At 54.4% G+C, this 14,524-nt stretch overlaps 1 protein-coding gene across 7 annotated transcripts in view; it reads right to left on the bottom strand.

Annotated features, from left to right (window-relative positions):
• LPIN1 (lipin 1) overlaps window positions 1–14,524 on the bottom strand; it is an 89,690-nt gene that overhangs the window by 18,675 nt on the left and 56,491 nt on the right. For all 7 annotated transcript variants that reach the window (XM_037151760.2, XM_053667172.1, XM_037151761.2 and 4 more), the window contains 7 exons: window positions 13,241–13,544; window positions 12,462–12,555; window positions 11,639–11,826; window positions 10,146–10,239; window positions 9,358–9,427; window positions 6,324–6,416; window positions 3,221–3,300 (listed from right to left, as the gene is read on the bottom strand). In XM_037151760.2, coding sequence (XP_037007655.2) covers window positions 3,221–3,300; window positions 6,324–6,416; window positions 9,358–9,427; window positions 10,146–10,239; window positions 11,639–11,826; window positions 12,462–12,555; window positions 13,241–13,544 — 923 coding nt within the window. The remainder of the gene's footprint in view (window positions 1–3,220; window positions 3,301–6,323; window positions 6,417–9,357; window positions 9,428–10,145; window positions 10,240–11,638; window positions 11,827–12,461; window positions 12,556–13,240; window positions 13,545–14,524) is intronic.

Genomic DNA, 14,524 nt, shown 5'->3' with positions numbered 1-14,524 from the left:
ATCTGATAGTAATTAGTCGAGAACTCTTCTCCGGGCCTCAGTGGCTCGTCTGTAAAATGACATGTTCCCACAAGAGCCCTCTCCTGCTGAGCCCGTGAGCAACACAGGTCCTTCAGAACCCACAGCCCAGAGGTGTCCAGTCGGGGGGGAGGACACAGGCCCTGGGGGCCCCATGAGCACCTGGCCAGGAGCAGAAGACCACGAGGACTACTCATCGAGTCGGGAAATGTCTCCGCCCTGTCCGAACAGTCTGGGGCGAGAGGAGACCCAAACGTGGGCCAGCACGTTCAGGGACAACTGACTGGCGTCTGCCTCCGCAGGGCGCGTGCGGAAGCCACGCAGAACTGCTGTCATTTCCACCTGCCGCTTTGAGAAAAGACCTAAACGCGTGCAGCCTGCCGTACTTGAGGGGACACAGACCAAGACAATAAAATGGAAGCGGCCCAGGGGGCCGGCGAGGTGCAGCTGAGGGCAAGCTCAAGGTCATGTGTGGACCTACCCCCGGCGTGGGACCTACTCCCGCCCAGCCCCCTCCTCCCCGCAGCAGCGCAATTAACGCTGCGCACTTCAGTGCACCTGCGAGGAGCAGCCCCGCGGAGCCGCAGGAACGACACCCGCGTTCCCACTTATCCCGGCGAACATCCCTCAAATGGTATTTTAACGATTTGTACGGTGACAAGCTGTTTGCTCAATTACGAGGCTTCAGGGACTGTTCTGTCGATCAAGTCTGTCAATTAGGAAAACACTCCTACACCTTTTTTTTAGTCAACTGCAGGAGTCTAATTAGGAGACTAAAAGTCTAAGACACCAGTAAAAATTCAAAGATTTACATTTCCAAGAAAGAACTTTGTAACTTCCCAAAATCACGATTCCTTTTCACAAGCGTCATTCTCCGCAGGTCGGGTTGAAGAACTCAGTGTGGCATGGGCGTGGTGGGCTTCCTTCCCCACGGGGAGCCAACGAACTATTTAACCGGGGAAGGCACTTTCACCGGCGTAGACCAGGCTGCACCGGGTAGTGAGCAAATCCAAACGCTTCAGATAAACCGCTCCACCGGGAGAGCTGCGGAGTGTCCCGCTGCTGCGCCCCAGGCCTCCCGGGCCCACGGGAGCAGGAAGAATGAAGCCGTGGAGCCGGGTCCTCTGCCTGCGGGCCCTGCACAGCGCTGACAGTTCCCGTCCCTCTTAACCCTCCTGGAGCCGGGCCCGTCTTCCCCGAGGCCTAGACTGGGGGCTGCGACTGAACACAGCGGACGCCGTGCTGGGACACATCCGAAACTGCTGGGTCGGGACGAGCACGCGTCCCCAGGTCACTCGGCCGCCGCGGGCACACCCCCGTGACCCGGCCGGTTTGGGGTCCAGGCCTCCTTTCTCGCGAGGCCGCTGTGGGGATCCAATGCACCGACGCCTGCAGTGTGGGTGTCACTCTTGTGCCCATTTCACAGGTGAAGGAGGCGACACCCAGGGACTGATGAGGTCACCTCCTCTCAGGTGAAACAAGGTCACGCACAGCTGGCTGACACAGTCCCCGCTTGTGCTGTGGCTCCTGTCTGGACACTGCTGCCAGGACAGGGAGGGTTCTTACTAAGAACCCCAGGAGCGTGGGACGCTCCAAGTGCAGCTGAAGCGCTGGTGTAAACCGCTTCCCACGGGCCGCCGCCGCATCTCTGCCCGTGAACACCACGCCGTCCCTTTGCCCATGGTGAGTAGTCCTACCGGAGCCAGGACCCCAACAGACCCACGTGGCCCCCGGGTCTGCGGCTGGCAGCCACGGCTGCCCCCTCACAGGAGCACACACCAGAGACTGCAGCTCGTGGCCACTCTGCCTCATGCTTGTGGTCCCCCCAAGGGACGGTGCGGGCCTAGCCTGTGTCCATCCCGAACACACCTGCCGCCTCCCCCGTAACACTCCCAAAGCCACACTCAGAGCTCCTGCCGGGAACGGAGGCAAATGATCACACTGGGCGGCCCGCCCGGAGGAGACGCCCAGGGTGCTGGCATCAGGGGTGACAGGGAGCTCTGCCAACCCTGCTCCCTCGGCCACGTGGGTGCGCCCAGGGTCAGGTGGGACGCGCAGGGCCAGGGCGCCACCAGGGAGCACAGAAAGCGTGTCCCCAATAACATCCCTGCCGGGAGCCGGCTGGGCCACTTAACGGTCATCTCCAAAAACAGTTCTATCGGGTCCCACAGGCTCTTCTCCACGGAGAACAAAAGGGAAACCAGACTGGTTCCCACTTGCCGCCCACCTGGGTTTCTGCTTCCAACAGGGAGTCCTAGGAAGGCAACAGTTTTAAGGGGAAGCTCGGGCGGGGGAGGGGTCCGAGGACTTGAACCCCAAGCCCACCTCCACTACAAATCCACACATCGGGGGGATCTCATCCTCTCGGTAGCAGCTCGGCAACACCTCTGTGCCAGGCCTGGCCTGGCCTCCATGGTGCAGAAATGACTGAGATCCGCATCCTGCCTCCAACTAACTTGCTGACGTTCCCGTCTGCCGAGCGAGGAACGCAACCCCACGTGTCTTAAGCACAGAAACTCACAAGGGCAGGTCATGTGTGAAAGGTGTGCTACTCGCTCACTCAGTGTCCACCTGTAGCCTCAGGGTCACTGTCAGTGGGTGATGGCCTGCCCCCAGAGGGGGGTCACCTGAACGCTGAGACAAAAGAAAAACACTGCCCGTGTTGATCAGCGCCGTCTGATCTGGTACCTCCTGTGCCGAGTTCATACGCATCCCCATCGATAATTAGAAAAGTAGCAACTTAAGTCCTGGTAAGTGTTTGAACTACAGAGAAAGGCAAGTTTCTTCAGAAGGGAAACCTATTTCCCTGCCACTGGTAAGGCCACTGTTAATCATCATCATCGTCCTCGTCGTCATCGTCACTACTCCTGTCTCATGCACACTGAGGCTGTCTCGTGCCAAGACCGTGAGAAGTACTCTGGTTACACCGTATCGTTTTTAAGCCCCTCTTTTAGTTGGACATTAGATCTCTGAGGGAGCGACCATCTCCATCTGATCAGTGGGAAACCAAATTAAGCCAATTGCCCCCGTCACTGAATAAATGACAGGGGCAGGGCTGGGCCCCAGGGCTGCCACCCCGGTCCACCTGGGTCCAAGGGCCATTGGGTCTGGTGAACACCACGCCACCAGCGTCTGCCAGGCCCGTGCCACGGGCTTGGACACAGGGAGGAGCTGCCATGCCCCGAGACGACTTGCACTGTACCTGGTGGCCATGCCGAGCTGTGACGGCTGCTCCCCGGTGCTGTGGCTCTTGCCAGCCAAGCACTGCTCTGGCTTACTTTCCTGGAGAAGGAGAGAAAGAGTCAGGGACGTACCGAAGAGACAGCTGGGGGTCCACCATGGGCTCCCCAGGCTCAAGAGCAGGGTCCAAGTGCCTTCCCCGACAGCACACCCCCCAGCCCCTCTCCTCCAAAGTACACAGTTCAGCTGATCAATACACGTGGCAGAAGTGAGTCTGCTTCCCCACAGGTGTTCATGGCACCAGACCAAACCTCACAGCCACCGTAGCGCCATGTGAATGTTCTATCAGGTACCCCACTTGGGTACCTGAGGGCTTCCAAAATGTAACTGCTGACAGAAGTGCCTGAAAATATTTTCACCCCGTACTTTGCTTGGGAAAATGTGGACGCCTTTTCTCTGTCTCACATGCATTCTTTTCCGAGAAGAAGCTCCTCCGCTGTGCGGACAGGAGCTCCGGACCCCCAGAGATCGGGCCGGCCCCGCTTCCCTCGCTTGGGATCCGGGGCAAGTCGAGGGACCTCTCGGCCTTGCTTCCCCCTGGAAACTGGCTGAGCTGCTGCTGCTGCTGCTCCTCCTCCTCCTCCTCCTCCCCCTCCCGCTGCAGGGAAAACTGTGCGGTAGCTGCCCCAAACACAGCAGCGGCGCCCACGGCCTCACGGGCCAGGAAGGCCTTGAGGTCAGAGCTGAAGGGCGGAGGATACTCGGTTCAATCTCACTATTTGTGGTCATTTGCTCCGGAGGTAAACTAATGTTCAACATGTTCATTTAAAAAAATAAGCAATATAAACAGGGTGACCAGCTTAACATATGATGAGTACTAAGTATTTTTAAAATATCCTTCAGCTTTTCTAAAGTGTACAAATAATTGGTGTAATAACACTCCCAGTGATTTTTAATCTATTTACTGAGACAGGCAACTTAGCTCCTACTATTTACTGAGCTTTGTCGGACTAGCTCAAAATATATGTGTATCCATCTGAAATAAATACGTGTTTTTAGAAATACTTAATTTCATAACAATTCCTTATTTCATTCTGGCATTCTCCTCAATCCAAACTGGTGAGAAACTGGATATTCTACAATAAGTAGATCTTTGACATAGCTTTCTGCCTAAATTCTAGAACATTCTGCCCTTGAGTAAGGGAACTAGAAAGGCCCTCTACGTCTCTTGAAGTATGTTTGTCCTAACATGTTTAGATCCCTTGGAAGTAACAGAACAATCAGTAAAACTCAACTATGCTGACAAAGAGCGTCAAAGAACAGTTTTACCCTGGTACAATCTTTCCAACAGACTTTTTCCCTTTGAACTAATAAATAAATAGCTCACTGGGGTTTCTTTTACTTTTTTTCCTTATGCTTACCTGAGGACATGCTTGTTAATTTTTAGAGAGAGGAGAAGGGAGGGAGAGAGGGAGAGAGACATCGACCCGCTGCCTCCCACACACGCTCTGACCCGGGACCGAACCCTTCAGTTCAGACGATGCTCCGACCCACCGAGCCGCACCGGCCAGGGCTCTTTTCCTACCACAGTAACCAATGAACAGTCGTCCCTGGGTTTCTTCATGCTACATTCCAAAAGTAGTCAGCATCCCCTCAACGAACACTTCCCAAACCCCTGCTCTGGGTCCAGTACAGACACCAGGGCTACCCAGGGACCAGAGAGCCACACACGGTCTCGGCCTTCATGGAGTTCAGGGTCTGGAGGGTGAAGATGCTGACCGAATACTCACACTGATATGTGTGCAGTTACAAACTCTGACAATTCACGAAGGACCAGCCTGGTCCGCCAGCTGGTTGAGTGAAGGGGAATGAGAAGGGTCCTCCAAGCACTGGGCAGAGAAGGTACCACATGCAAAGGTCCTGGGGTAGGTGAACTCTCAGCCAGTGAAGCCGAAGGTCAGAGGGCAGAGGGAGAGCTGCAGAAGATGAGGCTAAAGAGGGAGGTGGGGACTGGGGTCCCCAAGGCCTGTGACCATGGTGAGGATACTGGTCTTCAGTACAAGAACCCGGGGAACCCACTGGAGGGTTTAAGCAGGGAGCAACATACACTGGGCCAGGGTCCCGAATAGAACAACGCGTCACAGTGCCGAGAATGAAGAAGCGAGGACAAGAATGGATAAAGACGGTTCGCTTGGAACCAATTCTGGGAGGGAAACCGGCCGCCCGGACGTGTGGGAGTGAAGGTGGAGAAAAGTGGAAAACCCGAGAAACCCCTAGGATGGTAAACTGGCAGGACCGGGTGACAGACTGACTGTGAGAAAAAGGAAGTGACCAGCCTGCAGGTGGCCAGTGGCACCATTTTCGGACCACGGTCCGGTGAAGAATTCACAGGGAAATTGTATTAGAAACGACAAGTTCGAGGCGTCTGGAAGCAATCAAGGCGGGGTGTCTCCGAGGTGGCTACTTGATACGTGGACAGAGGCATCAGAAATTGTCTGCTCTGGAAATAACAACGGGTCGTCCCGTGGGGGAGCCTGCCGTGGGGAGCGTGGGCGATCGAAGCAGAAGAGAAGACGCCGAGACCACCCCTGAGAAGCCCTTCCGGGGCACTGAGCAGAGGAGGAACGCCAGGTGGCCACGGTGGCGTGGGGACAAGGAGAAGGCTTCGAGAAATGGGTTGAGGGGGAGACAGAGATCTGAAGACAATTCCAGGCATTCACAGAAATGCCACCAACGTGAGAAGACTAATGAGAGTCAGTCTGCAGCTCTAAGCATAGAGCTGAAATCATCCTCACAAGCGGAAGGAAAATATTTAACTTAAAAAAAAAGAAAAGTGAACTATCGGGTTGAGTCCCTTCGTTTCACAGACGAAGCAGCATTCCAGGGGAGAGTGCCATGACCATGGCCGCCGGGCTAGGAGGCAGCAGAGCCGGCGGTGAGCCGGTCCCGGCCCGGCCTCCCAGACCGCACACCCCTCCACCTCCCGCACGCCCCGTGATGCCACCCTGCCTCACGGCGGAGCAGGTCCCCGCTCCGGCTGACACTCCTTTCCCTGACACGAGAGCTGAGGAACTCCTCCAGATTCCCCGAGCTGAGTCCGGCGCTCCTGTGCTGCCCGTGCTCACCTCCTTGATTGTGGTGTTTCTTCCCCTCCACGAGAACCACCATCTTCCTCCCTTTCTGGGCATCTTATCCCTCATGATGGATTCCACAGTAGCCTGTTTCAAATGGATGGTAACATAAATAATGGAACCAAAAAAAGATCAACGTTGCACATTCAAACCAAAAGACGCACACATGCAAATTAAAGTAAGATTTAACAAAAAAAAAAAAAAGAGAAGATGCAACATACGATTTGTGAATTAAAAAACTTTGAAAAGCAAAACCTAATGGCATCCAAAATTACAGTAAGGTAACTTAAGCATGAAGACTTAACAAGATGTTAAAGGAATAAACAAACAACAAAAAGATACAACAACAGAAAAAGAAAGCATTGAAAATCATTAGTGATTAGTAGGACCGGAGTTTTCAAATTAAAGTGGCTTACTAGTTAGGACACTGTTACTCTCAATATAAAATAAAACATGAAGTGACTACTACGGGATACAGGGTAAAAATGGGCAAGATGTTTTCAGTAAACGTACATTTCTAAATTTTGACAAACTGAACATTAATAAATGCATTTAAAATATCAAGTGTAGAAATATTCATACTCTTGTGGGAGAAGATTTAATATCAACTAATAATTTTCTAAGTATTTCCAAAGAGCAAAGTATCCATCTTAAAGCTGATTCCCTGGCCCAAGGTCACTGTTATCTCATTTTTCTTCCTTGGTTCATAGAACTATCACGTAGCAGCTGACGCATCGGCTGGCAATGACTGAAAGATTTACTCTTTCAACCAAACAGGCTGCCACTGAGTGGAAAGGTAAGTAATTCACATATTCGGCCCGAAGTGTGCTTCTTTTTATCGTTTAAAACATCCCCGCCTGACACGGACACACCTGAATACACTAAAATGCACGCAATGCAAACCACACCCACACCCTCTGCACAAACGGGGCCGCCCAGGAAGATGTCAACCCCCTGCTCCTCCTAATTCATCCAGAAATGGGTTAAAACCTCAATTAAAAAATAAATAACCTAACAGGATTATTGTCTAAAGTCCACAGGAAAAACAAACAAAAATAGCCGAGAAAATCCTCAGAAGAGTGATAGGAAGACGTGAATCCTTACTAAGCAGGACAGCGCATTGAAAGCCAGAGTGGTTTTTTAAAACGCAGCTGGTACACGGGTAAACACACTAATGAAACCAAAGGCCAAGTTCGGAAATAACCTGCATTCACAGAGAGACAGACACAGGGATGATGGGACTGCAACCGCCTGTCAGTGGGGACGAGAGGTGTCACCCAATGAAAGGTGCGGGGACGAGCAGGCAGCTGCCACCCCTTTCTCACTTTCTGGCCCACACGTCCAAAACGCTGCTCAGGAACCAGGCTGCAGTGCTTTCCAGAAAACGAACCCCAATTGGTCCACAGCACTCACAGCCGTTCCAGTGTTTCCCCAGCTACGGGTTGGGAGGTGATCATGTGAACAAGCTGTGGCCAATGAAATGCCTCCAACCCTCCCACTTGGATGTGGTCCTGTAAGCGGACGGGCAGAACGGTCGCCTTGCGATCATGAAGGGAAAGCCAAGAAAATCACAGAGAACTAACCCACATTCATCCAGCCGGGAACGCCCAGCCTCTGCGATTCTTCCTACGTGTGCAAATAAACCCCCGTCATCTATAGGAGCCGCTGGTGGTCACTGTCTCCTGCACCAGAGCACCCTGATTCAACGACCAGCTGCAAAAAAGAGAGTTGGGTCCTGTTACCTCACCCCTTGCTCTCAACATCAAATGTCGCCGTGTCAAAGACTTAAGAATGTACTACAGGACAGAAGAGACAGGGCACATTTTCACAAGTTTTGGAAGTGAGGAAGCAGGGCCATTCCAAGTACGGTACAAAACCCGACCGCCGTACGAGACTGACAGATTCTACATGTAAATATAGTTCTGTATTAGATAAACACCATAAGCAGTCAAAAAAAAACTGCCAACACACTTGTAAAAAGATTTAGGATGTGTATCATGAAGTCTTTAAGTTTACAACCCAAAGGTATTTCCTTTTCTGTAAACCAAATCCTTTTAACGATATTTCCATTGCACTGGTCTTTTCTCTTATTAATGTGTAAGAGTGGAAACGTGTAACATAACAATTTGTCCCAGGCCATGGATACCGCAAGGAACCCGGCAAGAAAAACAAAAACCACCCAGGAAAGCAGGTCCTCCACCCAGTGCACAACATGCACAGATAACGTACGCCCCAAAAAGGGTCACAAGCCCCAAACACCAAAACACAGCAACACACACACGAGAAGGAGCAAATGCGTTCATCACAGTCCGACAGCCCTTCCAGTCCCTCGGACACCAGGGTTACCCGACAGACGGCAGCATCAAAGCAGCACAGAGCACGTGCCACGTGCACAAAGGACCAGAGGAGTGTGTGGTCCAGTAGGACACACACTGGAAACAGGAACAGTTCCAGGCTGAGCATTCCCGACTCTCCAGGGGGGGGGGGGGGGGGATGACAGCACAGTGGCTGCCTCGGTGCATCTGACCTCTCACCCTGCGTCTCCCTCAGCCCCTCGCCTACTGTCCCCTGCAGCCTGGAGTGCCCGGGCTCTGCCCTGGCTCCTCCTCTGCCCTGCACACCTGAGGCCGCTTCCTGGCAGAGCGACACCGGAACTGGCACCGGCACCTGAAGCCTGCTGTGCTGCAGCCCCTCCCCTCGCCATCCCCGGGCTGGGGACACCCCGGCGTCCGTCCACTCCACCCCCACCTGTGTCCCTAGCACAGTGGGCGTTGGGAAAGGAACCCAGGGGGAGGCAGGACTTGGTCTGGCACCCCCACGGTTGAGAGGTTTGCCTTGATGAGCAAAACGGGGAGGACATTCAAGGGGCACGAGAAATGGATTCAAAAGCCCTGACGCTGATGCGCAGGAACTTCGAAAGAGCACAACGTAATTAAAATAAAACAAAATCTAAACACTGCACCCACCCAGATTAACCCACCCTCCATTTTCAGTGCCCCCCCCCCTTCTTTCTCGTGCTGACGCTCACCTTTGGCAAAGGCTTCTGAAAAGCTTGCATGGCCAGAAGCAGAGGAGCCGCCGTGGTCCAGTTATAGTACCTGACACGAGACAGTGAGACAACTGTCAGACCAAGGCTCAGACTGAAAATCTCACAGCTTGAGAAGAGGTCATGGAAAGTTCTGGAACTGCAGTTGGATCCGTGAAGAGCCCAAAACTGTTGCCAACATCCCCGCCCTCCCCCGCACATCCCACCCTGCTGTGGCCACACGGAGGCACCAAGCAGCTGTCCAGGCGGCAGCACGTTCGGAGGTAGTGGGAGACCGCACAGCCGCTGGAAGGCGGCCAGAGGCCCACGGTGCACCAGGCCACCCACACGCTGGTGGCACTGCCTGCCACACTTCCAGGAAAAGGCCACCAGGCTCCCTAACTTCCTGGGTAAACATCTGTGACCACCTCTCAGAGAGAAAAGCTTGCCAACAGTCTACCGAATGCCGGCACATCCCTGGACACCCCTTCAGCTTGTCTGGGGGACCTCAGGTGAGGACACTGTCCAGGGTGGACACGCAGTCTCTTCAGGTTCCACTGTAAAATCTAGCACCAAGGCCATGGAAACCCACAGGCTCAATGCTCCCATCCAGCTAACAACTCTAGGACACCACGGTTACTGCCAATGGGGACTTGACAACAGTACATTTTAACAAAGACATATATAAACATATAAACGAATTTCCAAAGTCCGTCGTCTAGGTCTCTGTATTTGAACACCTGACGTGAAATGGCATCACGCCACTGCGAGTGACTCTCAGAGAAACTTACTTATTCCCGATCTTCACCACGAGATTGGGGTCATCGATGAGCGCAGGGTTGTCCGAAAACTGTTGATACGACACAGCTTGTTCCAAAAACGCCTCTGGGAAAGCAATCGTGGGGGGCAGGGGAAGAGGTGAGGAAAGGCTGGTTGACAAAGTCAGGCCTGTTTCCACTGGCTCCTGGTCCCAGGTAAGTCCCCTGAGTTCGTACACTGCACCTGTGTGGCAGTTCTCCAACTGCATTAGTGCAGGAACTTCAGTGTGTTTGGGGGCAGCGTCCACACAGAGTGAGGGGAGCCCGGGGTGGACCGAGGGGTGGGGAAGTGTCTCCCTAGTTGGGGTGCAGACGTGGGAAGGACAGGAGCGTGGGAAACACCATCTGTGTGTGTCTCCAAGGCTGCAGGTGAACGGTAAGCAGGGCGCGGAAACCGGGTGGCCTGGGTTGAAGTCACACTTACTGCTGTGACCTCAGGCAAGTGGTTAATGTCCCCACACCTCAGTCCCCTCATCTGTCCCAGGGACATCCCTCCTTGGGCGCTGTGACGGTGGAAGAGGCCATGAATAAGAGGCAGTGTCCTGCATAAAGCAAGGGCTCTCTCCATGTGGGCAGGCGGGGCTCTGGCCAAGACCACCTGCTGGGGGTGCAGAGGCCCACGTGAGGTCCACGTGAGGCCCACCCGCTGCTGCCGCCCCGCTCACACCAGAGCTGGCAGGAAGGCCCGGGGTGCCTTTGTTGGCCGCCATCAGGCTGATGGGTTAGCAGGTTCGGGACCAGCATGCAGGGCTCTGGTCTCTGTGTAAGAAGTAATTCCCAAAGCCACGAAGGGACCTCAGGATGGAGAGAGGGCCCAGACGGCACCTCAGTCAGGAAGGCAGTCATGAGCGGCAAGGGGAAGAGAAACAAGACCAGACCACAGTGGGAGTGGGGGGTGGTGGGGGTGGGTAGAAGAGGGACACCCAGGTCTTCCGAGGGAATCTGTCAGGTGGTACTGGCTGGCCGCACCGAATCACTTCATGAATGTGATGAATGCTGTGAGTTCATTCACCCCCTAAGCCAACACTAGGAGCACCCTCCACGGCCAGCTGGGAAGTGTCCCTGGACTCGCCCAGAGGTCCCCCCGCCTCCAAGATGCCACAGCATTTGTGCACCCCTCCAACGCACTGTGTCCTCACTGGCTGCAGGCCCCTACACCTCTGCAGGGCTGGTGTGGGCCACGGAGACACACACCAGGCACAGCAAACACGCCTGACAATGAGTGACCCCAATGAACTCACTGCCTGAAGCTGCGTGTGAACCCCAGAACCCTAAGGTCAGCCAAGACAGGCCACCAACGCACAGGTCATGAACAACAGCGAGTCACCGGAGCTATCGGGAACCCAGAGAAGTGAAAGCAACTCCTGCTGTGAACCAAGTCCAGCAGCCCCAGCTCCTGGGCATTCTGACCAGCTGCCACAAGAGGGTGCTCTTGGCTTGAAGACCAGCTCCAAAGCCCGAGGTACCTGTGGTTATCTCCCTGTTGTCACTGAGGCCACCGCAGAGGGAGATGGCGATGGATGGCAGGTCCCTCAGGCCGTCAGAGGTGCTCTCCACACCACTGTCAACGCCGGAGCTGCCCACGGACTGCGGGGACTGATTGGCTGACCGGGCCCCGTTGTCCGCGTGCTTGGGGAGCCCGGCGGGATCTCCACTGGAAGGAGGAAGAGGGGCGGGTGGTCTGAGGACTTCCCTGATCCTGGGTCTCACAGAGACACCAAATGACCCCGCAGAGCAGCAAAGGGCTTCATCTCGGACGGACGTTTCAATAAAGCACCGTGAGAAGCCAAGTGAAGGGAATGAGTTTGGGAGAGAATACAACCGTCTGCCTGTCGCACCTCCTCGTCCCCCCTGCCAGGCCCTCGTGGAGAGAACTGAAGAGACCGTGCTCACTTAAGAGGCCACAGCTCTGGGCTTGTAGTCACCCCGCAAACCCCGGGAGAACTAAAGATGTGCCCAAGGCCACAGGACACCCTGTCCTGGGGAGAAAGAGCCATACAGATGCCACTCTGGGCACTGGCCACAGCAACACAACCTCAGTGTCATTAGGAGCCACATCCCTGCGTGGGGGCCCCTGCTCCAAAGGTGCAGAGCCCCCCGGAGACACGCCCAGCCCTGTACCCTGTCTGCAGAGAAAGTCCACCGTTTCCACTGCCTGCTCCTCCCAGTGAAAGGCGGGCCCTCCTGCTGCCTTTTCCCACCTTCTAATCAAATAGCAGGGAAAGGAAACTTGCACAGGCTCCTACTCAGGGAACAGAAAGGGACATGAAGAATAGAAAGAAACCTTACTTCTTGGGGAAATACAGGGCAGCCACCTCGGGGTCCATCTCCGTGAGGTCATCCAGGTAGACGCCATCTGCACCGAGGTGCCTGCTTCGTTTGTCTGCGGGGGCACACGGGGCACATCAGAACGCCACTCCTCCCGAAAGGAGCCGTGGACCTCCCAGGGCCTCCAGAAAACACAGCACTGCGCACACCTGAGCTCGGAAGGGCCCAAACTGGCCCCACCCAGAGCCCCACCCTCAGAGGCCTGCAGCAGAGCGTTACTGGAAGGGCAGGCGCCCTGGGCTGCAGGCGATGCCATCGCTCGCTGACCGTGTGACCTGGACTGATTCATGTGACCGCGCCTCACTGCCTGTCTGGAAAGCGTACTCCCTGCACTGAGGTGGTCAGCATCGTCATTACTAAGCGACGTGCTCTCATCCGGCCCAGTACGCCGGGAGCACAGCACCCACAGGTGCGCTGGCTGCGGACCTGCTCGCCTCCGGCAGAGAACCACATCTCTGGGTGCCAGGCTGGTACGAAGCTGACCGGCCGACGGGGTAGGGTTGACATCATCACCCTGACGTGCAACCAGATGTGCACTAAGTAGGGCTTATGGAGAACCCACTGTGTGCCAACCACTCCTGAAAGCAGCGAGGAAACAAAGGTAAACTAGACCAAGAGTCCTGACCTCATGGGGCACTTAGGTTCCACTGGGGCGTCGGCGAAGCCAACAAACACGTGAGCATCTGAAATGTGGTACCCCATCTGCGCAGCGGGGCGCAGCGCCCCCAACTCCGGCGCACCTTTTTTCCTGGAAGGCGACTCGGTCTTGCTGGCCATGGCGGGCAGGGCTCTGGCCTCCTCCGCGGTGGGCGGGGGCGGGGCCGCGGCTCCCAAGGCCTCCGCGTCCTCCTCGTTCACAAACTGCATCTCCGTCTGGGACTTGCTCTGCTCTGACAGCGGCTGCCCAGGAGGCGCAGCAGTTGACGTCGGCGACTGATCACTAAATGCATCGGAAGATTCACTGTGAATGGCCTGAAAGTGCATTTTCTCACACATTTTCCTGCTGCTCAGTGGGCTGGAATCTTTCGTCTTGTGTGGCGAAGTCTGCACCAAAGGGGCAGGAAGAGAGAGGGGCAGGGGGTCAGAGCACAGGCAAACAGGAAAACCGAGTTAACCAAAGAACCACACTGAGCCAAAAAAAGGATCTGCTGGACTGTCCACACTTGGCAGGAGACGCCTAAGCCTGGAGAGTCCCGTGGTAGCTTCCACATCTGCCAAAGCAAAGGAACTTTGTAGGGAATGTCCACTGGCAAGGAGAAGTGAGATGAGGAATGGCCAGCAGGTGGCAGCACCCCACCCGCCCGTCAGGAGAGCGGTATACAGTACATCCACGCACAGTGGGGGATTTTGCAGCAACAAGAACAAAGGAGTGGCAATTAATACAACTACGTGACGAAGCTCGCAAAACCAATCTCTGCTGTTGGAGAGTCGAGATCACGTCTATCCCTGTGGAGGGTCAGCGTGAGCAGTAGCTGCCAAGGGGGAGGAGGCTCCCCAGTTGGTCCCGCTTTGTGGCCTGGGTGCCGGTTACATGGACACGTGGGAAAATGTATTGCCCTATGTACACACTGATGAACTGCGCATTTCCATGTACTGTACTTTGCCATGTATAATGCTCACTTTTTTGCCCAAATTTTTTAGGGAGAAATAAGGCTGTGCATTATACGTGGGTAGTACTAATTCCATATCTATGCAAATGTTTTTAATTTTTATTTATGCTTATGTGTTAAAAGCATAACTCTAAAAAGCAATAATGATATCCATATGCAAATTAATGCCCTAGAATGCGATAATAATTTTTCTTCTAAATATAAATAAGGAAATATATTGAATTAAAACAAAAGATTTTTTTCCTGAAAGTTTGGGCCAAAAATGCGGGTGCACAGTGTACACGGGAGCTCATTATATACGGCAAATACAGTGTGTATGTGTATTTCACCCCCAAAATATGAGTGAATGAGTACAGATGTATTTGGAGGCCGGTTCACATGAGCGGGAAATTAGCATTTCTGATCCTGCCTCTC

This window comes from Artibeus jamaicensis, unplaced genomic scaffold (assembly GCF_021234435.1).
Source record: "Artibeus jamaicensis isolate MK-2021 breed Jamaican fruit bat unplaced genomic scaffold, CSHL_Jam_final contig_465, whole genome shotgun sequence".
Taxonomy (NCBI): Eukaryota; Metazoa; Chordata; class Mammalia; order Chiroptera; family Phyllostomidae; genus Artibeus; species Artibeus jamaicensis.
This window is presented reverse-complemented; position numbering and strand designations above follow the sequence as displayed.